Source organism: Syzygium oleosum, unplaced genomic scaffold (genome assembly GCF_021117445.2).
Source record: "Syzygium oleosum isolate NSW1041296 unplaced genomic scaffold, Sole_v2.1 Sole_v2.51, whole genome shotgun sequence".
Taxonomy (NCBI): domain Eukaryota; kingdom Viridiplantae; phylum Streptophyta; class Magnoliopsida; order Myrtales; family Myrtaceae; genus Syzygium; species Syzygium oleosum.
The window spans coordinates 83,048-110,123 of record NW_026607535.1 but is presented as its reverse complement, the minus strand read 5'-3'; the positions used below and the strand labels follow the sequence as shown (position 1 = coordinate 110,123).

At 43.0% G+C, this 27,076-nt stretch overlaps 4 protein-coding genes across 4 annotated transcripts; 3 read left to right on the top strand and 1 right to left on the bottom strand.

Moving 5' to 3' along the window:
* Nucleotides 1-2,786: 2,786 nt before the first annotated feature.
* On the top strand, nucleotides 2,787-12,180 carry LOC115689592 (succinate-semialdehyde dehydrogenase, mitochondrial). The gene is made up of 20 exons (XM_030615688.2): nucleotides 2,787-2,949; nucleotides 3,699-3,812; nucleotides 3,985-4,084; nucleotides 4,430-4,478; nucleotides 5,210-5,297; nucleotides 5,394-5,504; nucleotides 5,689-5,751; nucleotides 5,883-5,993; nucleotides 6,577-6,642; nucleotides 6,754-6,831; nucleotides 6,911-6,988; nucleotides 7,149-7,215; nucleotides 7,465-7,550; nucleotides 7,810-7,842; nucleotides 7,947-7,979; nucleotides 10,253-10,353; nucleotides 11,083-11,168; nucleotides 11,383-11,489; nucleotides 11,569-11,646; nucleotides 11,852-12,180. The coding sequence occupies exons 1-20, from the start codon at nucleotides 2,836-2,838 to the stop codon at nucleotides 11,885-11,887; spliced, it is 1,599 nt and encodes a 532-aa protein (XP_030471548.1). The 5' UTR covers nucleotides 2,787-2,835; the 3' UTR covers nucleotides 11,888-12,180.
* A 3,591-nt stretch (nucleotides 12,181-15,771) lies between these two features.
* Nucleotides 15,772-18,035, top strand: LOC115689621 (myb family transcription factor IPN2). The gene is made up of 6 exons (XM_030615729.2): nucleotides 15,772-16,072; nucleotides 16,232-16,308; nucleotides 16,518-16,575; nucleotides 16,731-16,797; nucleotides 16,916-16,958; nucleotides 17,071-18,035. The coding sequence occupies exons 1-6, from the start codon at nucleotides 15,904-15,906 to the stop codon at nucleotides 17,701-17,703; spliced, it is 1,047 nt and encodes a 348-aa protein (XP_030471589.1). The 5' UTR covers nucleotides 15,772-15,903; the 3' UTR covers nucleotides 17,704-18,035.
* Nucleotides 18,036-21,922: 3,887 nt separating this feature from the next.
* LOC115689620 (uncharacterized) lies at nucleotides 21,923-24,716 on the bottom strand. The gene is made up of 2 exons (XM_030615727.2): nucleotides 23,901-24,716; nucleotides 21,923-22,655 (listed from the first exon to the last, which is right to left on the bottom strand). Exons 1-2 carry the CDS (start codon nucleotides 24,633-24,635, stop codon nucleotides 22,092-22,094), a joined length of 1,299 nt encoding a protein of 432 aa, XP_030471587.2. The 5' UTR covers nucleotides 24,636-24,716; the 3' UTR covers nucleotides 21,923-22,091.
* Nucleotides 24,717-25,310: 594 nt separating this feature from the next.
* Nucleotides 25,311-27,050, top strand: LOC115689582 (uncharacterized). Its single transcript, XM_030615670.2, has 2 exons — nucleotides 25,311-25,554; nucleotides 26,763-27,050. The coding sequence occupies exons 1-2, from the start codon at nucleotides 25,354-25,356 to the stop codon at nucleotides 26,958-26,960; spliced, it is 399 nt and encodes a 132-aa protein (XP_030471530.2). The 5' UTR covers nucleotides 25,311-25,353; the 3' UTR covers nucleotides 26,961-27,050.
* The last annotated feature ends 26 nt before the right edge of the window (nucleotides 27,051-27,076 follow it).

Genomic DNA, 27,076 nt, shown 5'->3' with positions numbered 1-27,076 from the left:
TAAGGGCCCGTTTGGTAACGTGCCAAAGAGTGAAAATTTCTGTTCTTTTGTTCCCAGAAATAGTTTGCGAACAGAAATGCGTTTGGTAAACTTTTTGTTCCCGGGCACATTTTTGCAAAAATTTGTGCCCAGAAACAGTTTTGGAAGAGAAACAAGAAGTAAAAAAAAGTTGCTTCTTGTTTCTCGGCACAATTTTGAGAATTAGTTTTTTTCTTTTTTTTGTTTTCTTCTTTTGTGTTGCTCTTCTTGGGTTGTGGCCAGATGCCAGCGGCCGGTGACCGGCGATCGGCCACAGCCCAGGGCCGGCGAGGGCATCACGGCCCTCGCCGCCGCCCACGGAGGGTGAGGGTCTCCCTGCGAGGCGAGGCGAGGCCGGACCCTCGCCCCCGGGCGAGGCGGCTCGCCGTCCGTCATGGCGAGGTCGGCCTCGCCCGAGATCGGGCGAGGCCGAGCCTCGCCGTCGCGACCCACGGCGAGCCGACCTCGCCGTGGGTCACGACGGCGAGGTCGGCCCACCGTGGGTCGCGACGGCGAGGCTTGGCCTCACCCAAATCTTGGCGAGGCCGAGCCTCGCGCGCGACCCATGGCGAGCTCGCCTGGCCGTCTGGCGAGCCGACTCGCCGTGGGTCGCGACGGCGAGCCCGGCGGTGGCCGGGCGGCGGCGATGACCGCGACGCCCTGGACTGTGGCTGGTCGCCGGCGACCAGCCATGGCCAAGGAAGAAAGAAAGAAAAAATATATATATTAAACAATTCAAAATATTATTAAAATATTATTAATAAAAAGAAATTTTGTGTAGTTACCAAACGCATTTATGTTCTTTTCTATCTCAGGAATAGAAATTTTGGACAGTTACCAAACGCCTTTAAATGCTTAGAAATTGTTTCCGGGCACAAAATCAAAAAGAATCATTTCTGAGTAGAAATAGTTCCTAGGCTTAGAAACATTGTCATTCGCACCCTAAACTGTTCCCATGAAAAAGGCCGACTGCCATTTCTAATGAGACTGGAAATTTATTAAAAAGAACAGAAGTCGTTTGAAATATTTTTGCTAGGAATAAAGTGGTCACCCATCGCCTCCTCCCCCACTCCCTTATTATTTGCTAGTACCTCTCATTGCTCACTGGGACGACGTTGATGCATCATCCCGTTCGGCGGCCCGAGCCTTACCATCTCTCTCTCTCTCTCTCTCTATCTCTCTCTCTCTCTCTCTCTCTCTATGTGCTGCTGCTCCTAATGTTCAGCACATGAGGATGATGGAAAAGAGCGCACGATCAGAAGCAACCAAAATCCCAATCACAGCATACATTGAACCGATCCACACACAAGTAAACCCAAGCAAAAGAACAAAAACTTTTTGTTCATGCCACGTCAAAAAAGCCAGGACGAAGTTGAACGACAGTGCTACAAAGTGAATGTGTTTCGGTTCTAAAAATAAAAATATATGTGTTTCGGTTCGGTTCGTGTTCTAAACACGAACCGAACCGAAACCATTGAGATACCCATTTGCTTAGCTAATACCCGAACACGAAGTTGACCCGACCCAAAAATACCCAAAACTTCGGATCGGGTCGGGTTGGTTCGTGTTCCGGTTCGGGTATATTGTTTGGTTTTGACACCCCTAGCCACAGTCACACAATACAAACATGAGAGCTTTTAGAGTACTCACAACAAGAATTGAAAAACTCCATCTCATGACATACACGGCTGTAAATGGAAAAGAAGCTACCCTTTTACCACTAGATTGAACACATTAAATACGAATAATAGAAAAAAAAAAAACAACCTCAGGTGTCTAAGTTATGCTTCTCTTGATTTAAGTCTTGGTTAAGGAATCTTGGTTAAGAAATCGGAGACAAGTACAACGTGTGGTGTACACCCTTGCGGTGCCTGACAAAAGGAGCGGAGTGCTACTGTCGCTGGGCCTCGAGCAACTTTCGGTTGTGTTGATTTTGTTTTTGGTCGGAAGCCGTATTGATTTGATTTGACTAAAATCCATGATCGCATTAGAGTGTTTTGCTAGACCGGTTATGTACAAAATATGGGCCATTGGATTTAAATCCGAAAGATCTTATCCATGGAATCGATTTTGGAAAATGTCGCCCAACGGCCACATTTAAGAAATAAAAAATTGTAAATTCGACAATTGATTCAAGGAAAACTAAGGATTATTGCTCCCGGGTGGGCTCCATTTGATCAAGAGAACACAAAGGAGGAGCGTAAGGATGATTGACAATAAATCGCAATTTTTTAGATTTGTTTTCCATTTCAATTTGGCATGTATGAGAACGACGGCCCTTTTTTGTCTGCTGGTGACTCTGACCGTGAGCTTGGAAACTTGAAGAAAGAGATAGACATCGTAGTCCTATCAAAATGGGTCATAAATCTATTTCTTAATTCATATATTAGTAAATAAATCATAAATGAGTTAATTATATTTAGTAAATGAATCATAAATGGGTATAGGAATAATATGGATATTAAATGGATCGTAAATAGATCATAAAAGGATTTATAATTTATTTAAACTCAACTTATCTCTCTCGCCCTCTCTCAATCTCATGCTCGCTTACTTTACATTCTAATATCAGTTTAAGTATGAATTTTCCTATATTTAATTAAATATAGAAGTGTTTTAACAATACGAATAGAGTCGGATATGGATCGAATAGGGTATGAATTAAGAAAATTACATTGCACATAAATGAGTCGTAAACGGATTAACGAGTCAATTTAGGTCAAATCATTCGTGATCCTGTCCAAACCCGATCTGACCTACTTATTTAACACTATTTAACAGGTCTAGTGGAGAGAGAGACAGCATAGCAGGGCAGAGATGGGGATGGCCGGAGTGGCAGCTCGATCCGCGAAGCTCAGCACCATCTGTTGTTCCGCCGCACACTTGCCTTCCATGCGCGCCTCCTCCTCCTCTCCTCCCCTCTCCCGCCAGGCACGCCCCCTCCCTCCCTCCCTCTCTCCCTCCCTTCCTCTTCTTCTTCTTCTTCTTCTTCTTCTTCTTCTATATTTCACTGCTCGGTCTTTTTGGAATCGTCACCGCGCTTCCTGGAGTTTGCTCTACGGTCTGAATCTCGATTCATCCTCTCTCTCTCTCTTTTCCCGGTCTCTATCTCTGTCTGTCGATCATCGCCACTCTCGTACTCGCTCCTTCCCCTCTTCTCAGTTTCTGTCGGTGCTTTGTGACTTGCATCCGCCCCACCCACCCCCCGAATGGTGCTTTGTGCTTGAGTCGCTACTTTCTTTTGAATGCCGCTTGAGGAGCTGGTTTGTCCTTTCCTTTCGACTGCTTTCTCCTCGTTTCTTTTTAGCATCCCTTTGTAGGCGGAGCTTTTGATAGTTGACGGTTCGTCGTCGAGCTGCATCTCGAGCTGAATCGCTTTCTTTTTTCACCAATCAAGCGCCCCCGTGAGTGAGCCGCCTTCATCCCCCTTCGAAGGCTAAATGCCCTCTGGGGGGAGAGACGGTGGATTCGATGGAAGTGCACTTTTGGACTTAAAAACGCTCGTTCGGCATTTACAAAAGAATTATCTGCAAGAGTGAAAAATAACCAATTGAGAAACGAGGAACAGCTCATTACAATACGTTTTTGAGGAGCTTGAAATTAACTGGTTCATAATTTTTCGTTTTCATCTGATTTTGACTGCTTATCAAGTAATCGCACGTGTTTCCTTTTGCATTTAGATTACCATGGCTGCCCAAAGTCTCGCTGCCCGGTTGAAAACTTCAGGCCTATTACGGAGTCAGGGGCTCATTGGAGGGAAATGGGTTGATGCATATGATGGCAAAACTATCAAGGTATTACTTACACTACAAGTCGCACTTGCCTTCCCAATATTTTCTTTGGTAGTTATTCAAATTGATAAGAGTGATCAAGGACATGTCCTTGAGGCTGGCTTGTTAGACTATCCTATGGAAGTCATAACTATTACTTGTGGCCCGATATCATTCCTGAGTTATATCGTGGCAGGTGCACAATCCAGCAACTGGTGAAGTTATCACAGAAGTACCCTGCATGGGCTCACGAGAGACAAAAGACGCAATATCTTCTGCCTATGATGCATTCCAATGTAAGGGTCTTCACAAGGTGACCTTTGTGATATTCTAGGTAAAAGAGCTTTAAAATGGATTTGTTTGTCTCATGACAAGTTGTCAGATATCGGATTCTAGGAATCCCTCTGCAAAATTACTGACCCTTCAGGAAAGTAATTCCTTTGCAGCCCATTTTTCGGTTCAACTAATCTAAATTATCTGGAAAGATCACTGAAGACTTTGCCACTAAAGTTAATTGGTGTAAATATGCCTGGCATTAAGTTTCTAGCTGCAACTTGATTTGGTTTTCTCAGCTTTTGCTGCAGCATGCTTCCATAACTTTAATTATTAAGGCTTTGGAATGTTGGTCTTTGCTTGCGCAGCTTGGAGCAAAGTGACTGCGGCTGAGAGGAGCAGACATCTAAGAAAATGGTACATGCCCTCTTTTTTACCTCGCGCGCGCGCGCGCGTGTGTGTCTGTGTGATTGGCTACCTTTAGTCAGCAGACTATTAATATAGCAGACACTTCATCAAAAGGAGAAAGTATAAAGAATAGTGATCATTTCTGTAGTAAAAGAGTTTACAACAATATCATGTTGCACAAAGCAACATCTAAAAAAACTTTGAACAATGCGTTGAGCAATCCTTAGCTTACACGAGGCATCCTTCTTTGGAAGCCCAGTAACTTGGACTGGATCGTATAACTTATTTCATCATAAAAAGGTGGGCATAGAGATTAAGTACTTTGGAAACTTAAGTTATTGTGTTTTGGGTACAACTCTTTGCAAAAGCTGCACTTGTGAAAAGGGGCGATGTGCTACGGCTTTTGTAAGATGTTTGCTTGCAACTGCAGCATCTCTAAGCTGCAGCATTCCGCCCGCAATTTTAAGCTGCTCTGCCCGGTTTCAACTTTCAAGGTGTTCAAACTTCAACATGCACGTTGCCAAACACGTGAGCTGCATCATATCATAAAATAGACACACCCCTACTGCAATAGGGTCACCTCCGTACCGAACAGACTTTCTACTAGTGAAACTATTGCTCGTTTTGTCTGGAACTTCACAATCAAGGTTTTATAGCTTGATATTGCCTTTATCTATGGGATCAAGAAATATCTTTTGTAAGTCCTTTCTATTTGACGCACTGTTACCATTTATGTCAAGGTATGATTTGCTAATCTCCCACAAAGAAGAGTTGGGACAATTGATAACTTTAGAGCAAGGGAAACCATTGAAGGAGGCCATTGGAGAGGTATATGATGCGGACTTTTACAAAATGGAGATTTAAGCATTAAACTCTACCGTCAGGATTGGATGTTAATGTAGCTTTGTTTGATAAATGAGACAGGTTGGCTATGGGGCTAGTTTTATTGAGTTCTTCTCCGAGGAGGCAAAACGTGTATATGGAGATATCATTCCGGCACCAATAGCTGGTCGTCGATTGCTTGTGTTGAAGCAGGTACTGATTTATCTAATTATCTTTTCTATGACTTGCCAGACGAAGATATTTATCGTTGTATTGATATATAAAAGTATGCAATTACATTATTTTCATTGTTGACTTTTACTGTGTGGGTGTCCATTTTGAATTCAAGGGGAATTATGCTTTTTGGTTGATGACATGCCTGTTCTCTGATCTGCAGCCTGTTGGTGTTGTTGGTGCAATTGCTCCATGGAACTTTCCATTGGCTATGATTACTCGAAAGGTATGTCCCTCGTAGGTTTATTCGGCGCAAAATTTTCTTTCTAGTACATAGCTTGAATCAGCTATGTCTAAGAGAAGTGAATAACTGAGAACATGGTCATCCTCCTCAAAGATGTTTCTTGATCGTATCAGGTTGGCCCAGCTCTTGCTTGTGGCTGTACAGTTGTTATAAAGCCCTCGGAGCATACACCTCTTACGGCTTTAGCTGCAGCTGAGCTTTCCCTTCAGGCTGGAATACCACCGGTACCTGGCATTTGTATTATACTGCACTGAATTAATTTTCAAGAATTACATTTCTCATGTATAGACGCAAATTTACATCTCGATGCCATGCGTGTTCATCTTCCTTTCAGTACACCACATTAGAGAAGCTTGAAGGTGAATAGTGAATTTGGATTGAGCTAGAACCCTAGAAGTTAATTTTTAGGTTCACCATTAAGCTGAGTAATGCTACGTGCTCATTATGGTATGATGGTGATAAGAAGCGTCATTACTGATCAGTTACTATTACTGCATAATGGCTGTTCACCTGTATGTGTAAAGCTTTCACTTTGCACATAGTTTGCATCTTATTGATGGAAGAAGGTACTGCTTCGTTTCCTCTTCATTGATTGATTTCCATGGACCCCTTTTTTTCTTTGTCAAATATCAATTTAAACCATGGCAGTATTAAGGCAATATTTGTCGGTGAATCTGACCAAGTCATCTCCTAGTTCTCGGTATTACTGTGTTTTTAAAAGGGATCTACCTGTCTGACTGTTTCTTGTCACTATTGAACTGAATAAATCTTTTTTTCTTGATTTTTCCCTATTTTCCCATTATTTAGGGTGCTGTTAATGTAGTTATGGGGAAGGCTTCTGATATAGGAGATTCTCTACTGGAAAGCTCTCAGGTCCTCCCCAACTCCTGTACTGATTAAGAATGTGACTTCTGATGTCATTTCTGAGTGACATGCTAGGATACGGACTTAAAGAGATAGTATGTTCTTTATCATTCTTCTCAGGTCAGGAAAATTACATTTACTGGCTCAACAGCTGTCGGGAAAAAGTTGATGGCTGGCGCAGCTGCAACGGTTAAGAAGGTGTTTACAAGCTTTCACGTGACTGCCTATGCATAAGTTTAGTGGAGTGCTTCTAACAGGCTTCGATTCTACTTTGCAGGTATCTCTGGAGCTTGGCGGGAATGCACCATGCATAGTGTTTGATGACGCGGATGTGGATGTTGCTGTAAAAGGAACTGTATGTTAGTGAAGCATTAGATTAGTTTGGTTTTGATCCCCATATCATGCTGATTATTCTTTAATTCTTTTGGGGGCGTAAATGACACTTTTCCTGCTAAGGATGGACATGACAGACGTACAACTTTCCCCCCTTCAACTAATGCTTTCACTTCGTGCAGCTTGCTGCAAAGTTTCGCAACAGCGGACAGACCTGTGTTTGCGCAAACAGAGTCCTTGTACAAGAAGGTATTGTGACGACATACTGCAATTATCACTTGATGCATGGTGTTCTAATTTTTGACTGATTGAAAGAAATCTAGAAATTAATCTGCAGCAAATTATAGTGTGGGATATCTTATTTAGATTTACCTAGCTGAAGCTACAGAACCTCGATTTCCAATCCAACTGCTTTTGTAACGACAACTGAAGCTCCTGACCAGTTTTTGGTACCACTTCCCTGGTATAACATTAGGTTAACTTCAATCTTTCTTGCAGGCATATATGAAAAATTTGCGACTGCATTTTCCAAAGCTGTTCAGAATCTGCAAGTTGGCGATGGCTTTAGTGAAGGCGTTGCTCAGGTAGACAAACTTCCACTCTTAAATCTTTCAAAGTACCATCTTTACCCCTTGCTACCTTTCCTAGTGCGTGCCTACTTCATACAACACACTATTTAGACTATTGATTAGATATGAGTGCTGCTTAGATTGGAGATGATATGCTCCTTGTTTAATCGTATGAATCTGCCATCTCACCAGTAAATAGATTTCGAGTGTCTGTTCATGATGCTGTGTCAGTAAATATTCTCGAAAATAATAGTTGTCATCCTTTTCTTAACAGGGTCCTCTAATCAATGAAGCTTTACTACACAAGGTCTGCTGTCCTGCTTCATATGCAAATTTCCAGCCAATTGATATCAGTGAGCCTCGTTTAACAGACAACTCACATGCCATTTCTTTCCTTTTGTGACCTTGCAGGTTGAATCATTTGTTGAAGATGCTATATCCAAGGTTCTTTTCGACTCTCTTTTGATAGTTGATTGTAGAGTTGCAGGTATGATCAATTTAAACCATGACCACGAGCATACAAATTGAATAGAAAAGGCACAACTTTCATTCAAGGTTTCTCTCGGATGCATCTCTTCCTTTTAGTGCCATATGCACTTAAAAGTACACTCTTCACGAGCTTGACGATGATGAGTTTTCAAAAAATGTTTCCTGGACGTTCTAGTAGTTTCATTACAGAAACCAGTGTCCATTCGTCAAGTGCGGATGGCTTCCTATTTCTTGCATATGCTGTGTCCATGAGCCAAAATTATTGTCAATTGGTGAGTAATTAGCTGCATCTAGTGTCCTCCATAATTTCCAGAGTTTTCTTTCTTCGTCCAATTCTTTTTCAACTATTTAATGAGGTGATTCACTACTAGGTGTGGCAATTTGTGTTCGTGTCAACATAAGGGTATGCTACAGAACAGGTCAACCCGAACACAGCATGATTAGTTAATTGTGTCGACCTTCGTGACACGGACACGACCCCAAAATTAACGGTTGACACGACACGTCCCATTTAACAGATTAAATGATGGGTTGGCAGGTCGACACAATTGCATGACCCACCATGACACGAAATCAATCCACTGAATACGAACGTGACACGAAATATCCTCAATCTTTCCTAAAATCTATCTACAAATTGCAATAATCTGTCAACAAAATATCATAAAATCAAATTAACTAATATGCTCAGTCATTGAAATACTATAGGCATAAAATCTTCAAGTGAATAACATGAAAGGATAGTCTCGTAGTTAATTGTGTCTAAACACGTTCATTTAAACGGGTTATATAGGTCAATTTCGTTTCTGGTGGGTTGGACACGAACAGGACACAATTACTAAAGTGTCTCGAGAGTTGACGCAAAATTGACCCAAACACGATTAACCTCAACCCAAACCTTCTATTTCATGTTGAGTTATCGTTTTCGTGTCAAAAATTGCTACCCCTACTCACCACCCTCAAATTGAGTTGTATTTCTTGGATAGGGTAGATCAATCTGATCATTAAGCGGAAGTCACCTATTGTTTAGAACATGTACAGGATCTGTGGCATGATTCTCGGAGTACTAGGTATACCAAGTTTGAAGTTCAGGAAACTCCATATTTGACCTGTTTTGCGTTGATTGTTGGATACTTATGATTTTAGCACCGAGGGGAAAAGATGTTGAAGCTATAACGATGAAGCGATAGAATGTCGATGTCGTTAACAGAACTGTTCTATTTAATGAGTAAGCTTAAACAAAATTATCATCACAGAATTGGCACAAAGGCTTGCTGAGCCGCCTGACTTTAATCATAGCAGAGAAGAAAGATTAGAAAACTCAGGATTGGTGGTAGAGGGAGTAAAATTAAGTAGAACCACTGGAGTGTTTGTTCTGTAATGTACTGAACATTTGATTTTAGCGGTACAGTAACTTGGTACTTTTAATGCATGCAGAAAGAGAAGTTATAGTAGTTATTATGCATGTAGGTGAACAGGCATTGGTATTAGCATTGATTTTGAGCGAACGATACTATTTTGTGGCTCTACTCGGATAAATTCAACAATCTTATTCATAAGGCACGTTTTTAGCAGTCTTGAATTGTCATTCATATGGTCTTTGGCTTGTCTTGTGCCTCCTTAAAAGGTGGTTCATGGCATAGAATAACTTCTTGCATTGATTTTAGCACCGAGGGGAAAAGATGTTGAAGCTATGACTTATGCCCCAGAAATGTTGATGTCGTTAATGGAACTGTTCTAATTAATGAGTAAGCTTAAACGAGATTATCATGACAGAATTGGCACAAAGGCTCAATGAGTAAAGCTTAAACAAGATTATCATCACAGAATTGGCACAAAGGCTTGTTGAGCCGCCTGACTTTGATTGTAATCGGGAAGAAAGTTTAGAAAACAAAAACTCAGGATTGGTGGTAGAGGAAATAAAATTAAGTTGAACCACTGGATTGTATGTTCTGTAATATACTGAACTTTTCATTTTTGTGGTACAGTAACTTGGTACTTTTAATGCATGCACAAAGAGAGGTTATCGTAGTTATTATGCATGTAGGTGAACAGGCATTGGTATTAGCATTGATTTTGAGCAAACGATAATATTTTGTGGCTCTGCTCGGATAAATTCAACAATCTTATTCACAAGGCACGTTAATCAGGAGTCTTGAATTGTCATTCATATAGTCTTTGGTTCATGGCATAGATTAACTTCTTGCATCCTATCATGGCTAATGAAGGGTGCCAAAATCCTTCTTGGAGGCAGAAGACATAGCCTGGGAAGGACTTTTTATGAGCCTACAGTTATGGGTGATGTAACAAGCGAGATGCTTATTTCAAGGTAGACTTTTTAGCCGACTCAATCTTATCTCAGAATAACTGTTGCAAGCATGAGATATTAGGCATTATACACAAAACTGTACATGTAGTATAGTTGGCATAATAGTTGAGAGTTACGGAAGACGGATATCTCTCTCGTCTACAGCTTCTTTTGAATAGTTAGCAGTACTATCTCTTCGCCATATAGTTCTCCTGGGCAAGCAAGTTGGGCAACTCTTCTAACAGTATCAACTGAAGTGAAAACTCAGGAAGCAAATATAGTTTTTGTCCATCCTTATTAGCCAAAGTTATGCTACAGAATTTGGTGATTGTACATTGTTGTTGCTGTTCTATCTTGTTATAAAAAGAGAATCAATCGATTAGAGACAATGCTTGATGAGCAAATATGGGAATCCAAATCCTTTATGAAACTTAAGTGCTTCAGATCCTTTGTGGACTTCTGAGACAGGCCGGTGGTATTGGTCTTGAGGAATGATTTTTCTGAAGGCTCCTTGGGAAACACAGTGCTTAGATCAGTGTCACTTTTTGCCAAATATCTCAATGCATATAGTAGATTATCCACATTTCTTTAATATTCCATTAACCTCTTTCAAAAGGATGTTGGTGAGTCTTGTTTTTCCTTTTTCTTCTGCAAATTTTGTAAGCTTTGCAGTGAATTGGTTTTTAATAGTTGTCTAAGACTGTTCTAGACCTTCCATGCTAGTGTTTATGCATTTTGTCTCTTTCTCAGAGAGGAAGTATTTGGGCCAGTAGCTCCACTTGTGCGTTTTCGAACTGAGGAAGAAGCTATCCGCATGGCTAATGACACCAATGCAGGTCTTTCTTTGACTTGCAGTAATATATATGATCTAACTTTGTATTCTGAGGAGACTTTAAATGAATGACATTTGGTTTTCTCATCTTGCCTTAGTTGTGCATCAGATGAATCTGCAGTAAGCCATGTGAAATTACTTGTCAATACTGACAATCTCTCTCTCTCTCTCTCTCTCTCTCTCTCTCTCTCTCTCTCTCTCTCATGCACGTGTCAAAGGTCTGGCTGCTTATGTTTTCACCAGCAATGTTCAACGTACATGGCGTGTCACTGAGGCCCTTGAGTATGGTTTAGTTGGGGTTAATGAAGGATTAATCTCAACAGAGGTTGGTATCGTTCTGTCTCCTCCATTTAGCATTTGATAGGAAAGATGGTTTACATGTCTAGTTACTTGGTTGGCTTTAGGTGGCTCCTTTTGGTGGCGTCAAACAGTCTGGTCTTGGACGGGAAGGCTCAAAGTATGGAATTGATGAATATCTGGAAGTGAGTATCCCTGAATGCTGATACATAGTTATGGGTGCTAGCGATCATCTTGAATTAGCATACTGCTTCAAATTTTCTACTCTGACGCAATAATTTAGCCGTGTTTGCCCCCTCTTTATCAGTGAACTTTTGGATTGCATTTTGCTCCGTTCTCCAAATTCCTATAGATCTTTGCCTTAGTGAAAAAGTTCCTTCGTGGTTGCAGCTAAAATATGTGTGCCTTGGAAACATGGAACACTAACTGATGAGCAAGGTCTTGGAATGGACTATTGGTCATCCTACGTCCAGGGGCACAGTAGGCCCTCCTTCCGTGTATCCGATACTTCACATGCTTCCAGCGAGTCACCGCCCCCTTTCTGAAGAGAGCGTGAGGAAGACTGCAGCATTAAGGCTTTGTATCTTGTTGTGTTTGTACGTGAATAAGGACAGATGGCCATCTCCATTCCATAGCAGAGGAAAAATTTCAGAAACCTTGAAGTTCTTTTCTTGGCGAGACAGCAATCTCATGCTCTAGTTTTTCTTCTTTAATTGCAACTTATTTTCCACATCGCCCGGTAAAGTCAAATTAGTCAAATGAACGGCGGGGGGGAGGGGGAATAAATACAGTTCACTTAGACCTTATAACGAACAAAGGATTATCGCCATCGTAACTCATGCCAAATGACAAAGTAAGGAGTTTTCTTTTACAACGCAGGTGTGTCTGCGATTCATTCCCAATAAGAGTTTTGAAGTGTTGAACCATCGTGTGCACCAAACTATGGATTCCCGTGGAGCAAAGACCCACAAAAACAGAAAAAGAAGAAAGAAGAGGGAAGAGAAGAAAAGCGAACCACAAAAAGCTGGGCCCGGGAAGATCACTTGGGAAGAGAATATATTCATTTGGGGGCAGAATAATTCGGCAATGCACAATAAAGATGCTTGAAATTCAAGCAGACACGGCCTCAACGCTATCCCAGCCCGCTTTTTTCCCCACCGGGGTTTATAGTCTATGCAAAAAATGAAAATCTAACCACCCCTCAAAGTTAGAACCCTGGCTTTGTCCTGAATATAATAACGACCCCATGTGTTCTCGGACGAGACAGCTACGTACTTGGCCAAAGCGTGGTCCAAAGCGGACCGCAGTGGGAATCTCTCCCGTTCTAGATTGCAAACTCCTTTTTCTCACCTTCTGGATAAACTCCATCTACATCTCGAGTTTGAATTGAACAAAGTTGTTTCGTCCCGGGAGAGGAGAAGCCTACACGTCCTCTCCACTTGGCCAGAGATTAAGAAAGGCCACCGACATCATTTGAGGAATCAACCTATCTTATGTATTCGTGTTAACGAGGGTATGACTTCCATCAGCTGCCACTCTAACGTGATGCGGCTGCCTCTTCAGGAGAAATTAAGAGAATTTTTGCACAGTAAATCGATGAAGTTAGCTATGAAGTATGCAGTGACGATAGTTGTATGTGATGGCGAAATCGTGCTGGATGCCAATCGCTCCGAGCACGTGTCGTGCTCGGGTGCTAATTTTTTACCAAATCTCGCGAATGTACATACATGGTCACCGGCAATTCTCGTAGGGTTTGAGTATGTGGGTAGAGACGGAGAATCTTGCTTTAATTGTCAAAGAAGAAAGGCATTTATTCCTTATTCTGGATTTGGGTGAATGTCCGAATGACATGCAATTCTCTCTTTCACTCGTCTCCCTTAAGATTTTGGCATCCCACCATGAGAGGAGAGCTTTTGCCTCCTTTTCTACTCCGTTCTTTTTCCTCTTTCTTTCACCCTCCTTTTTTTTTTATAAAATTTTCGTCAGGGAAAATATCGGAATGCAAACTAAACCCTAATGCCGTAGGGCTTCACTGTTGCATAAATTCCCTCGTCTTTCCGCTCTAGGGTTTGACCAGCTCTCGGTTGAGAGAGGACAATCTTGTATTCCACAAAAGAGTTAGAGGATGCGGGAGGTCCCCCTCGTAATATCTTCATCAAAAGCTTCGCTCTGAGTTCTCCTTTTCTCTTTGTGCTTAGAAGTTCCCGTCCCCCTCCCTCTCACCAACAAATCCGCAGACCATAAAGTTTTTGGGTCCACCCATCCCATCCATCTTTCCTTTAATCTGCCCAGTTAGTAGTAGAAGAACAAACATCTCCATGGTTTCGCCCTTGCGATTTGCTCAAATCTCGTCTTCTAAACCACCGCTAGTTCGCTTGCAAAATCTCTCGCGTTTGACTATACAAACATATATGGTAGGCTTGTTCTCATTTGATCCTTAGCTCAAATGGTTGCACAAACATATATTCATGCAGCATGTGTATTCGAGGTGGTCAATAATTTGTTTCCAGGGCAGAAGGAGATAGTCAGAAGAGAGAGCAGACTGTTTCGGTGAAATTTCACGTACGTCCAATGTAAACGCCATGCAAAACTGGTTGGGAACAGAGCCATAAGAACCCACGATAGCTCTGTGATTGCTAAATCATTGCAGTTGACAGGGACGTTGACGACATTCCCTCACTAGTTCTCGCAGAATGTAACTAGAAGCAGAATCTATCCCTCCTCATCATGACTGGGTTTTCCATTTGTTAGGACGTAAATCTTTTGTTCTTCTGCCCGGGTATTCATCTTTTAAATTTCATTTTACTAAATCGAGTGTAAGTACATATTTATGAAGAGATAGTGATACACTAAATCATATTTATGGAACACATATTTTAACTTCAAAATGTCTGCGTGGACATGATTCATATGACGAGTTTAGAACTTTATATCACTAATTTTTGGCTATTTTACAGCTACTACTAATAATTAAGCTGGTAGCTTTATAATTTTGGGGGGCACTGCTGCGGAGTTAAAAAGGCAGTCGTGGTACGAAAGAGAAAGAGAGGGGAGAGAATGAGTCATGCATGCATGGTGGGCTCAGGGTTATAATGAATAAAAAGCATTTGGGGGTTCAAAACTTGAAAGAAAGATGGATAAAGCAAAGCTCAACGAATTGGCAGTCATGATTGTATCTAAGCAAGGGCTCTCTTTCAAATATAAATGCGAAGACCCAAAAAGAAGCTTCACATGATTGGAGAATAATATTCAAAAGAGGGCCTCTCCTTTTGGCCTTAACAATACTTCCAAATCAGAATTTGTCTATGCACCCTCTCCCCCCGATAAAGATGGAAACTCTCTCTCTCTCTTTCTCTCTCTCACAGTCTCACCACCACCACCACCACCACCACCATTGGCGACAAGAATTGGTCCCTAAATCACCTATCTTAACTACTAAATCCTTTGTTAATACATGAGTTAGCGTTATATCAAGATGATATAACTCGTAAAATTTGCTGCGTGACCAATTTCAAGCAGTATAGGCGCATAGAGCATGATAATACAATACTATTTATATCTCTGCAACTACACTTGCATGGAACTAACACATGGTCAAAGTTAAATCAAGAGCAAGTTCTCATCGTGTCATAGCAGTTGAAATAATGAGAAACTGTAAAAGAACTGAAATCAGAACATTAAAAGCATCTGGCAATAGATCATGCGTGACAATGTAGAATTGAGCAATTGCATTGTCGGAATTGGAGGATGTGGATTCTCTCTATTTATGAGTGATCTATAAAGCTTGTCTTAATGAGTTAAAATGACATATTATTATTATTTATACAAAGGAATTGACGACTGATGGGATGCAAATCAGTCTAAGTGTGATTAATCTATCTTTTAAGAATGCTTACAAAAAACACCTTTAGTCCAGGATTTTTTTACATAAGCCATGAAACTTTAAATCTATTAATGCAATGATTGTAGCTACTAAGATAATAGATTGTATATGTGTGCCAATGTCTTAACCTTGTCCTTTAATTTAACATTTTTTACCATCAATATTGAATTAAATTTATTTCTAAATATAACATAAGGTATAGTAAAAAGTCAACTAAACCCCGTAGATACATGTAAAGTAGAAGATACATGTGTATCGGATAAGATTTCATCTACGGAATGGCGGTGTAGCTGCGAAGATTACTTATTTGTTCGATGGCCAAACGGCTTTGGGAAAAAAAAAGGAAAAAGAAAAAGAAGAGGGTATAGCGGCTATATAATTTATTATAAACTAATAAATATGATATATATTTGCAAAGGGCTGTGCTAGTAGCTTGCTTTGGAATAGAGAAACGCCAAAGGGGAAAAGGGTAGCCTGATCTTTCTTCCAAAAACGCACCCTATTCCTTCTCTCTTTCCCCCATATCGCATTTGTTCTTCAGCTTAGAGAGAGGGAGAGAATGTTCCATCCCAAGAAGGCCTCGGGTATGAATTCCCATGAGAGGGGGATGTGCGTGCAAGGTGATTCTGGCCTCGTCCTCACCACTGACCCCAAGCCCCGCCTCCGATGGACCGTTGAGCTTCATGAGCGCTTCGTCGACGCTGTCACTCAGCTTGGAGGCCCCGATAGTGAGTAGCAACGATTCTCTTTCGTTCATTTGGTTTGAAGCTCTCTCCAGCTCCATCTTCCTTCTTTCTAGCTAGCTACACGCACGCCTATCTCGGCCCTGAAGGTTTAATGATTCATGTACCATAAGTAATCTTGATGTTAATTTGGTGTGACGACAGAGGCAACACCGAAGACCATCATGAGAGTGATGGGTGTGAAGGGTCTCACTCTTTACCATCTCAAGAGCCATCTCCAGGTCTACTTCTTTTAATTTGTTTTGCTTTCGGCTTTATACAAGCTTTTTTGTCTGTCACCCCCTTCACAGGGTTCTAAGTCCAAAGTGTATAGGTGGGGTGGGTGGTTGCGGCGATCGAGATTGTGTTCCCGCTTTTGTTTGCCTTTCTTTTCCTTCTTTTCTTGTGTTTGCTCATCTGGGCAAAGACCTGACCTACTTGTTGGCTGCAGAAATTCAGGCTGGGAAAGCAACCCCACAAGGAATTCAATGACCACTCCATCAAGGATGGTAAGAGAGGTGACTCTATATTGTCTCTTCTATTTCTAGGTTTTCTGTGCATGTTCATCATGTGTCACGTAGCTTTTCGGTGTATAACCGTGGATCACTTCTCATCTACTTGCATATATAATTTGACGCTGCGATACCTTACCTTTTTTTGACAGCTTCTGCACTTGAGCTTCAAAGAAGCTCCGCTTCTTCTTCTGCCATGATAGGCCGCAGTATGAATGAGTAAGTCGTTTATTTTGTTTCCCTAAACTTAAGGACGTTCTGGGGTTCTTTTTTTTTACCCGTTTGTTGGATATTTTGCACGACTAACACAACATGGGTTGGTTGATGCCATCGTCAGGATGCAAATGGAGGTGCAGCGAAGACTTCACGAGCAATTAGAGGTAAAACTTGCCCTCACCTAATTCATACATGGGAAAATAAAGGTTTCAACTATCTCTACATCTTATTCTCCATGCTGAGTAATTAGAAAAGAAACGGTTCAAATTGGGGCAGGTACAGAGACACCTGCAGCTGAGGATAGAGGCGCAAGGGAAGTACATGCAGGCCATGTTGGAGAAGGCATGCCAGACGCTTGCCGGTGAAGGCATGGTCCTTCACAATTCATCCGGAGGAGGCTACCACAACCACAAGACCCCTAGTAATATGCCAAACCCAATTAATAGCATTGGAGGAGGAGCACCATTTGTCAAAGACTTTGGATCCTCATCCCCTCTCAACTTCCCTTCTTTCCAAGACCTCAACATCTACGGTGGTGCCGACCAACTCGATCTTCATCCAAACCTGGACCGGCCTTCCCTTTCCCTCGATTCCTACCATCTCCCCAGTAACAACAACAACAACAGCCATGACAACACTGGTTTTGGAAAGAAGAGACCGAGTCCCTTTGTGACAGGTGGTAGCGGCAAGAACCCTTTGCTATGGTCTGCCGATGATCTCCCAGAGCATGGCCATGAGCAGATCCACACGCCTGAGATGGTCGATTCCATCTCCGTTGAAATTTATGAAGCGAAGCCACCGCCAGTTCTTCCCGGAGGGGGAGGAGGGGATGATCTGACTGAGAAGAATCTGCAGAAGCCTTTGAAGCCCCATCGCCACGATGACCATCTCTTTCAGCAGGGTGGATGATGCTGATGCTGATGAAATCTACCCTACTCTTACGCTATGGTAATTAATCAGCTGAATTAATTATGTCACACTCATTATTTTTGGACTAGAGTTTCTTCCGGGTCTTCAAACCTTGCTCTTCTATGTATGAGCATATGTATTATGAACTCGGCTTTGGGAACTTTGATCATCAAGGAATATTATTTAGGTTTACTTATCTGATCACCTCCGAGTTTCCAGTGGTAGCTAGCTAGTTGAGAATACGAATCACATAATGCCATGCAGGCATGGCAGAACTTGTTTTAACTTGTATTATCATTTCATGTACTAATTAATCTACTTTTGCACCGAAATTTCTTTTCTCTACTTTTTCGCTGGTTTCAGTTATCCCATTCATACTACAAGAAATGGACATTTTGCCATTGATCAGTACTCCAAATTACTTATTTTTCAGTTTTTTCACGAGCAGTCGTGTATGTTGATTTCTGAAGTAGCATGTTCAGATGTTATTATCCAATTTTAGGTATTACGCTATTGACGAGTGCAGTCCCAGATCATGCATGTATGCAGAGAATTCACTATATATACTCAATATTTAGCTGATGTGGTAGATACGATCTATCTTTTAAGTATGAAACACCACAAGCTTCGCAAAGAAAGTAAAGGGGATGCAAGATCTCAAGCTATTCCAGCACTGATACAAAAGAAATACTCATGCTGTGTGTCCTTTAGAGTCATGATAGCGTGGTGTGTTCATCTTCTCTTAGCCCTTTCCTGCACTCGATGGACCTATGAATTTTCAATTTAGCTTGCTCGCTAGCTTCTACTTTCATGCATTTCTTTTAGACTAATTGACTTGAATTCGAGTGAACCGGCTAATATATTACCACTTGAAATACTCCCTGAAGGCGTTTATACAGAACTATCTTGCTGCCAGCAAGCTCAACAATATGGAGAGTTAGGGCTAGAAATTATTGACATTCCAATAGAAACTTGAATATGATGTGACACGATGTATTGAAACCAACTTGTGCTCTTGAATAACCAAATTATTTCACAAATGAGATATAAGTTGCGGCACTGGTAGTTGTGAAGCGTAATGAGTCGAGTATATGTCAAGAAACCGAACAATCGACATGATGGTAAAAAACCTCCCCAGTTTTGCGGGGGAAGAAATGGCTGAAAACAATCGGTATTTGGATGGGAATCAAGATGTATATCGATGAGTTTGACAATATCAGGACTAGAATATGGTGGATATTCCTCATAACCATGTGATACTAGAGGAAATTGACCAAAACAAATGAATACAATCTAAAGATAGCACTTATTGAGGAAATCAGCAAAAAGTACGTAAGCATATAAATCACACCCGATTTGATAGACGCACTACTATATTGGGAAAGTTGTGTAAAGTGTGACAGCATGAGTTTTTCATGGATAGGATTGGGGTTCAATTGATGTTTTGTAAAGGAGGCCCGAGATTTGGAGAGTCTCGTCGAGCTCCTTTTGGGTGAGTTTCACTTAAGATGATATGTAAGGCACCTACATTTTCATCTGAGCCTAGCTACTCGGTAAGCGATTACGAAATGCATGCGAAAGCGGAAAAAAAGAGGAGGATGATGATGATGATGATGATGATGTTGAAGTACCGGAAATTTAGGGCAAGGAAATCAAAAGTTGCACAGCCTGCAAGCTTGCTATTGAACCTAGAGTGCCTCAGCACACGCAAATCATTCAAAAACCAGCAAATTGATTATTATCAGCGAGTTAGAATTTAGGGGAGAAAGATCATCAGAAAAAGCAAAGTAGAATGCAGACAGCGGAAAAGCTAAAGTCTCTAAACAACAAAAAACAAAGAAAAAAAAGAAAGACAGAGGAGAATCGAACCGCACTCCCACGCGGCCAGAAATCGAGGAAGCTTCTATCTTTTCTACTCCAAAGTGAAGTTGGTCGCTCTCTCTCTCTCTCCTTAAAAAGCTGATGGAATGATGGCATTTGAATGAGGTTTGCTTTTCTGTTGCATCATATCGTTCGCTGATGAGAAGACATGCACGGTAATCAAGGGAGTAACATGTCCTTAAATTTGCGGAAGATCCTGTATGCCATTTCTTTGGTCTTTGGGTTGTCAAACCTTCTGTTGCTACCGCTCACCCAATTGAGAATCTCTAAATTTAGAGGGCCCCCTGATGTTAGAAGAACTTTATCCACTTCCGCAAAGCCATAAAATGTTGCTCCTCTTTTTAGATAGACGACATATTCACGAGGCTCTCCCTCCCTCCGATGTCTGTTTTTCCCATCCATGTATTCAAGAAATGTGTTGCTTCTCTTCAATATGAAGCTAATCCTCATAGGATGCTTCATTCTCATTCCAAAGAATATTCATAAAAAAGAATGTAGATGTACTTTCGTATATCATGAAATTACTAATAGCAAAAGATAATTAGCTTGTGTTACGAAATGAATGTTGGAAAGTACTTATTTTACTTTCACCTTTAAATGAGTGATGCATAATATATGCGTAAAACGGTTCACATTTATTTGACAACTTAGCCTCACCCATTGGACTGCGGCAAGTCGCCGGTGATAACCTAGCCTCTTTGGTGCCTCTGTTGTGACCCTAACAAAGATCACCACATTAGGTTAGCCACAAGGCCGTCAACTCACACCCCACATGTGTGCCCAAGTATGGCAGTGATAACAACAAAGTGCAAATTTTAAAACTAGATGAAGTGAAAGTGTAAAATACGAAAAAAATGGGTATGGCAATCGTTATTGATGAAGGGAGAGCTATATACGTGAAATAAACTGTAACAAAATTTACTCCACTACCATGTTAGAATGTTCAGCGCAAAAAATTAATCTGTAGGTGTAAAGAGACTATGTGTATATAAAGAGCACATAAACCCCATAAACAAGTGATGTATGATGTTTCAATAACAGGTATAACCATCGAAAGTGCTGGAGTGTTCAACTCAAAATTTTTAAACTATTCAACCGTGAGGATAGAAAAATGACATGACCATACCTGGTGAGCAATGTAGATGAAGAAGAATAATAATAATAATAATAATAATAAACAGACAAAGAAGAAGGAAAAAAAGGAAAGAAGCACGTGATGACATCTGATCTTTAGTTTTTTTGGGGGCAACACATGATGTGGTCTAAATCTAATACATCGTCATTGGTAATTCTGCCTTACAGGCTGTTAAGAAGGCCTTTCGTATGTAAAGGAAAAAGCGAGGAAAAGAAAAGGACAAAGCAGCACTTTGGTGGACGATGAACCCCATTCAGCTACGCAAGCTTCCCCTTAATTAATAATGCTGCTAAACTGGACTGCTGTGCTGTGCAGCGCTACTGTCACTCTCCGCTCTCGCTCCACAGAATGTCGTAAGTACGTATAACGCGTAACTGATGCCGCTACAGTTAAGCCCATGACCCACTTTCCTATGGCCTCTTTACTCGGCCCAATCCAGTGAATTCCTCAAGCCCACTTCCCCTTTGAAATTGCCCTCTTCAACTGCCATATATGTTGGCCCGTCAGTTCTTTTGCTCTTATAATTCTGGACATGGGCATAGAGACTCGACTATTTGAAAGTTCACGAAACGCTTCGCAAGTTTCGTGAACCGGTGGAGTCCGAATCTCAATCGATGAAGATGACCCCGATCCATAAAATTTCTACTCAATTGGTAGGATTTGAATGAGTTACCTTCAATTCATAAGGAAGAAATCCCTTGACGTTCCAACTAACGGTTCAAATTTTGGGATTTCCGGATCATTTGTTTTTCAATATGAATATGTATCGATGTCATATCGAATGTTCGAGAGGATCCAAGCACATGGCACTGGTTGCAATATGATGAGTTTCCATGTGCTTGACAGTGCAGTCCACAATAGAGCAGTTATTGAGGTTGCTTGCATTTTCGGATAGAGCACCTATGTATTAAAACAAATGGGGATGGCGATGGAATGGGGAGGCCATCTTCGTAACCACATTACAGTTCAGAGCAGTAAATGAGGACATGCCTATCCGGATTTGTTGTGGACTGTCATTGTAATTTGCGGATCGTTCATGGATAGTCTTGTTGATGTTTTGAAGATAGCGCATGTTTATGCCACATGTAAGTCTCCATGCACATACGTATTGCGTGATAATGTTGTTTTGCACCAAAATTGCACTCTTATCTCCATTTATATGTAATGAAAAAAGTCAGATGACATCAAATGAACGGCCCCAACTTGACAACAGCGAAAGAAAAATAAGAATTACTTAGAACAACCCAACGATTAATCTAAAGGGTTCATATACAGGAAGCATTGTGAGCAGTTGTTAATTATGAGAAGGTGGGATTTAGCTAGGAATGGTTCGTCCAATTAAATGGGAGTGTCATTAGGAGGTAGGGATGTGTCAAGGCGAAGGGCTGTGGATATCGGAAGGAGGGATGAAGTGGTCCAAGGAGAGACCCGGGACGTTGAAGTCGACGTCGTGGATGGTCCAGGTTTCTTCCATGCGGGTGCGGCTGTACTGCATTGACGTCTCCCCGAAGCGGAAGAGGGTGGCGATGGACTTCCCCTCGTGAGCGATCATCAGCCCATCCACCTCTCTGTAGTCCCCGATGCTGCTCCCAATCGTCGTCTCCCAGTACACAGTCTCACCCAACGATGCGGGCTCTTCGTCGTGTTGTTGTTCTTGATCGTCTAGTTCACTGTCCTCGCCAGGGCTGTTACTGGTAGGGACATGGTGCACACGGGTGAGGTGGGAGTCCTCGAGGTAAATGAGGAGGCCGCTCTTCTGGCTGAAGTAGCCATGGAGGACGTGCCTCAACACCTCCGCCCCGCCCTCGCTCCTCTCCATCACCGCTTCCCGTTCCGCTGCCACTTTGAGCACGAAGCATTCCTCCTCCCCTATGCTCCTCTCCCCCATGCACTGCGCCTTGCCAAACAGCCGAGCCGTGCTCTCCGGGTCAAGTCCCTGATTTCCGTCAATGGATAGTTTAGTAAAGGTTCAATTCCATAATGCATAATGTCACGGCCATCTATATCACCATCTGGTTGAACTCCTTAGCTTAGAACAATGTTAAGGCGCGCAGAATCAATTTCTAAAACTGATTTCTACCGACAAATTCTAGTTGACTGTTTAGGCACGATGCTCGATACTTATAACGTTACACGATTATAGTTGGAAATACGATGCTCGATACTTATAATGTCCAATAGCTGATTTTGCAGATATCGAGCCTAGGAGACAATATCTTCCTAGATCCAAAGGAAGCAGGAGCGCACACTGGTCAATAAAGTTGTGCGGAGGAAAAGAAAAAGGGTGAAGGAGTGGGAATGTGGAGATGGACGAAGCGGGAATCCCAAGAGGGTTCTAGTTCCACCTTCATTGTTCATCGTTGGTCTACATAATGACTTCTCGTGAAGCACTGCGTCATCCTCGTCATGCCATCCTGACTCATCAGTGCCTCTGTGTGTGGGTGTGTGTGTGTGAACCAGCACTTGCCTCTCTTTTCTTCTTTTTGCAAGTTTTTGAAAATTTTCAATTCAGTCGAATGGTCCAAGAAAGAAAAAGAAGGGACCCCATAGATGTCCTATGTCCGGTAAAGGATGGGACAGTTTCTCCATCAATGTCAGATCTCACTTCCCCCTCCTCTTTCTTTCCTCCCACTCTAACCTTGCACCTCTCTCTCTCTCTATCGGTTTTCTTTCCGAACTAGTGGACTCATATCTGTGCTTTCTCAAGCTTTGTCTATAAAAGTGCAGTAAATGATGATCCCATCATATGAATTTCCCATGCTGTAACACGCTGTTTCGAACCTTAAATAAGATCGGTGTCGTGGATCACGATGAGAGTAGCTCAACTCCTTCAGGGTTGACCAAGAAAAGACACTGTTCATCGTTCCCTCCTACGATATATCAGATCTTTGCACTGAATGATTAGGAAGGCTATTGCGCACGCATAAAACTTAAAGGCGAAAAAGAAGGCAACTAGGAGTGTTCATAACTTCATACTCAAGTGTGAAAAGATTGAAGTTGATGGGTTGTGAACGATGGCCAGTGTGCCAGAGGTTTTACTTCATCATCCATCGAACAAAGCAGTAAAAGCGGGCACAAACTAACCAGGAGAGAACTAAAAAGTAAAATGGAGGCAACGGAAGAGACCGACGTTAATTGGAAGCGAAGCTAACGTATACAATGCTGTATGCTAGACATGTACCTGAATGAGGCGACGCAAGGGACGGTGGGGGCCCTTGGCGGCGTGAGTGCCGAGCCAGGGAGTGTGACGCCACACGATCTTGCCGTCGCTGCCGGCGACCACCTTGTTGTCGTTAACGGTACTGTAGTGAGAGAAGTCGTCGCTGGAATGTAGATTGGAGTTGGGAGGCCCGCCGGCGACGAGGGCGAGCTCGACGGACCACAAGGCGGGGGTCATCTGCCAGAGGACGAAGCTGCCGTGGTGGGGGGTGGGTCGGGTGGCGCCGACGCACTTGACGGACTTGCCGGAGGAGAGCTCGGTCTCGCAGCAGGCCATCTTGACGCGGCCGGCGGCGTACATGTTGGCGACGGGGGCGCGGTGGCGGTGGGGGTGGGAGCAACCGGTGGCGGCCATGTACTGCTTGAGGATGTAATGGGCCATGGAGTTCTGAATGGGGATGGAGTAGGGCGGGAGGAGGGGGTGGTGGGGCAAGGCGGTGAGCGGGATGGGGGCGAGGGGGCAGCCCAGCACGCTGAGGAGCAGCCTCAGCTCAGCCGCCCTGCTGGTGGTGGTGTGGACGCAGTGATGGGCGCCCGCCTTCTGGGAGCGGAACCATTCCCGGATCGCGTCCCACGACCGCTCCTTCCGCTGGCCTTGCTGCTGCATCTCCGGGTCGGGCCCTTCCATGAGCGGCTCCAGCGGCTGCTGCTGCCTCCATTTCTGCCTCCACCGCACCGATCCTCCTCTCGCGTTCATCCCTCACCTGTTTCTCTGTGTATCCCGATATCACTCGGCACGATGTTTTTTGATCAAATGGGGGGACGGACGGACGGGAGGAAGCTTTAAAAAGGAGAGGGGAAGGAAAGAGAGAGGGAGAGGACATGTAATTCTCTTTCTTTATTTAGCAAAAGATGAAATGAGACAAAAGGGACAGCTTATCTGTCCAACGGCTGACTACAATGACCCCGTGAAAATATGGACCCTCCCCTCCCTCCCATCCCTCTTCCCTCTTCCCCCTTCCCCCTTCGCTCAGCTTTGCTTTTTCCTGATTATGCTCGTCTCGTCATTGCTTTTAAATAAGAACAAAAGAAAGAAAGATGGAAGGAAGGGTGTGGGGGTGGGGTGGCGTGGGGTGGACTGTGGATGATGGAGGGGTCCACTTGGCAGGAAGATAGGATAGGAGGGGAGGGGGTGGAGGGTCGGCGTCAGTCGTCAGTTGGAGGAGCGGCCGCTGCGATTCGGTGAACCTTCCTTCCAAGCAAAAAAGCCCTACCTTTAAGCTGGGCCCATCCTCCCTCCTTTGGGCCCATGCATCCTCGGGCTCATTGACTGGGCCTTTTTTGACCGGCCCACTCCTTCCGAAACCATACTTTTCCTTTGTTTTTTTTTTTTTTGGCCAGAACCGTACTTTTAAAAGCCGCGCTCCCGTGCTGAGTCGCAGGGTGGGGGCTCGACTTCGAGACTTCCGGGAGAGATGTCGATCCTGTGGGAGAAGAGCGGGGCTTGGAGGTGGATCGTGCGGAAGACCCGCGACTCTAAGCCCTTCTTCTTGGCCTTCGCCACCGTGTGCGGCGTCGTCCCCGGCGTCATCGGCTACTGCGTCATGCAGCTCACCAGCTCCCGCACCGACCAGCTCGAGGCTCGCCTCCGCCAGAACGCTCGCCCCGAATCCCTCGTGCGTCTCTCCCTCCTCCCCTTTTTTTTTGTTTCCTTCTTCCTTCGCGTCCTCGTCGCTTACGCTAGGGCTCTGCTGTTCATTACCTCCCCCTTCTCTTCTTGGATCGTGATTCCGCCTTTTTTTTCGGTTTTCTTCTTGCCAATGTTGTAGTCTCGCCGTTGATCCTAAGTGGAACTGCAATTCCTCGCTCATGCTTCTCTAATGCCTTGTGAAAACGTCCAAATCGAAAGGCTTCAATGCAGAGAATCATCGGCAGTGCGCTTGAATAATTAACTGACATGCTGGATAGGGAGGATTCATATCATATCCAAAGTGCTTACCAGTTTAAAAAGCTTTTTGCTCGAGGAGGAGCCGTCATGGAGGATTCCTAAGAGTTTCGATCCTATTTATCGTCTCTTTAGCAATAGCTTTCCATAATTGATCCTACGTCTGAGTGCAACCCTCACTTTGAAATTCATCAGGCGACTAAATGGTGTGATGAATTCCCGATCGCCTTTTCTGGTGGGTTTGTACGTTTCTTCTCATGGTCCTCCTTCTCGTGTTACAGTTTGTAGTTGATTCTCCGAGGCTTGTGTCCGTTGATTATGTCTTGGCGGCGCAATTCTCTCGACTTGAAATTTTCTCTAGCATCCAATTGTGAGATTATGAATAGGTTTGGCATTGCATTCCCTACTGGCCTTGTCACTTGAAAACAGTCCGTTTGGAAATTGTTGTTGATACGGTAGATGAATAGAATCATTGGCTGTTAAAATTGGAATAGCCACTACTATACTGAGCCAGACCTTTTGCACACATGTCAATGGAAGCTCTAGTCATTGGTGAATATCTCATGTTTTAATTCTGCTTATTGGGGAAAGTGATAGTTGTGTATAAAAACTCACACTGCGCTAATCCCTTAAGTTTTTGACCCAGCTATCCACCGGCACAACCACAAGGCACTCAATGTTGCTTTACTGTTGACTGTAGTAGAGATATGGAGGCCCGGGGGATCACCAGCCATTGATATCTGATGTGACTCTTGGCACATTGCAGTACTTCTAATGCAGATTTGTACATATTAAGTGCATATGAGTTTTGTCACCTGCCATAAGACTAAACAAATTAAGCTTTGTCTTCTTTTGCACCAAAAATTTTGCTAGTGCTTTCTTCTCGTGCATGCTTAAGTAGTAAGTGAATCATCCTGACCCGCTGTAATCGCGTGCTAGATGATGGGAAAAGTGAATAGAGACAGACTAGCAGAATATCTGGGGGAGCTCCGGAGGAAGGAAGACACAAATGACAGGTACGTAGCAGCTCTGAAGGGAGAGACATTGACTAGGAATCCTTACGTGAGGATTCAACCGGTGCAGAAGCAAGATAGCAGGGCCAATGAAGCAGTGAAGGCTGATGAGAAAAAGAAATAGATAGTTGGATACTTAATGCAATCAAATTGTAGAGTCTCTTAAGTTGTATGATGGTCGTGAGAGTCGATTTTCTCTAGTTCTAGTCTTCTATTTCCGAGCATCGTTTTGAGTTGAAA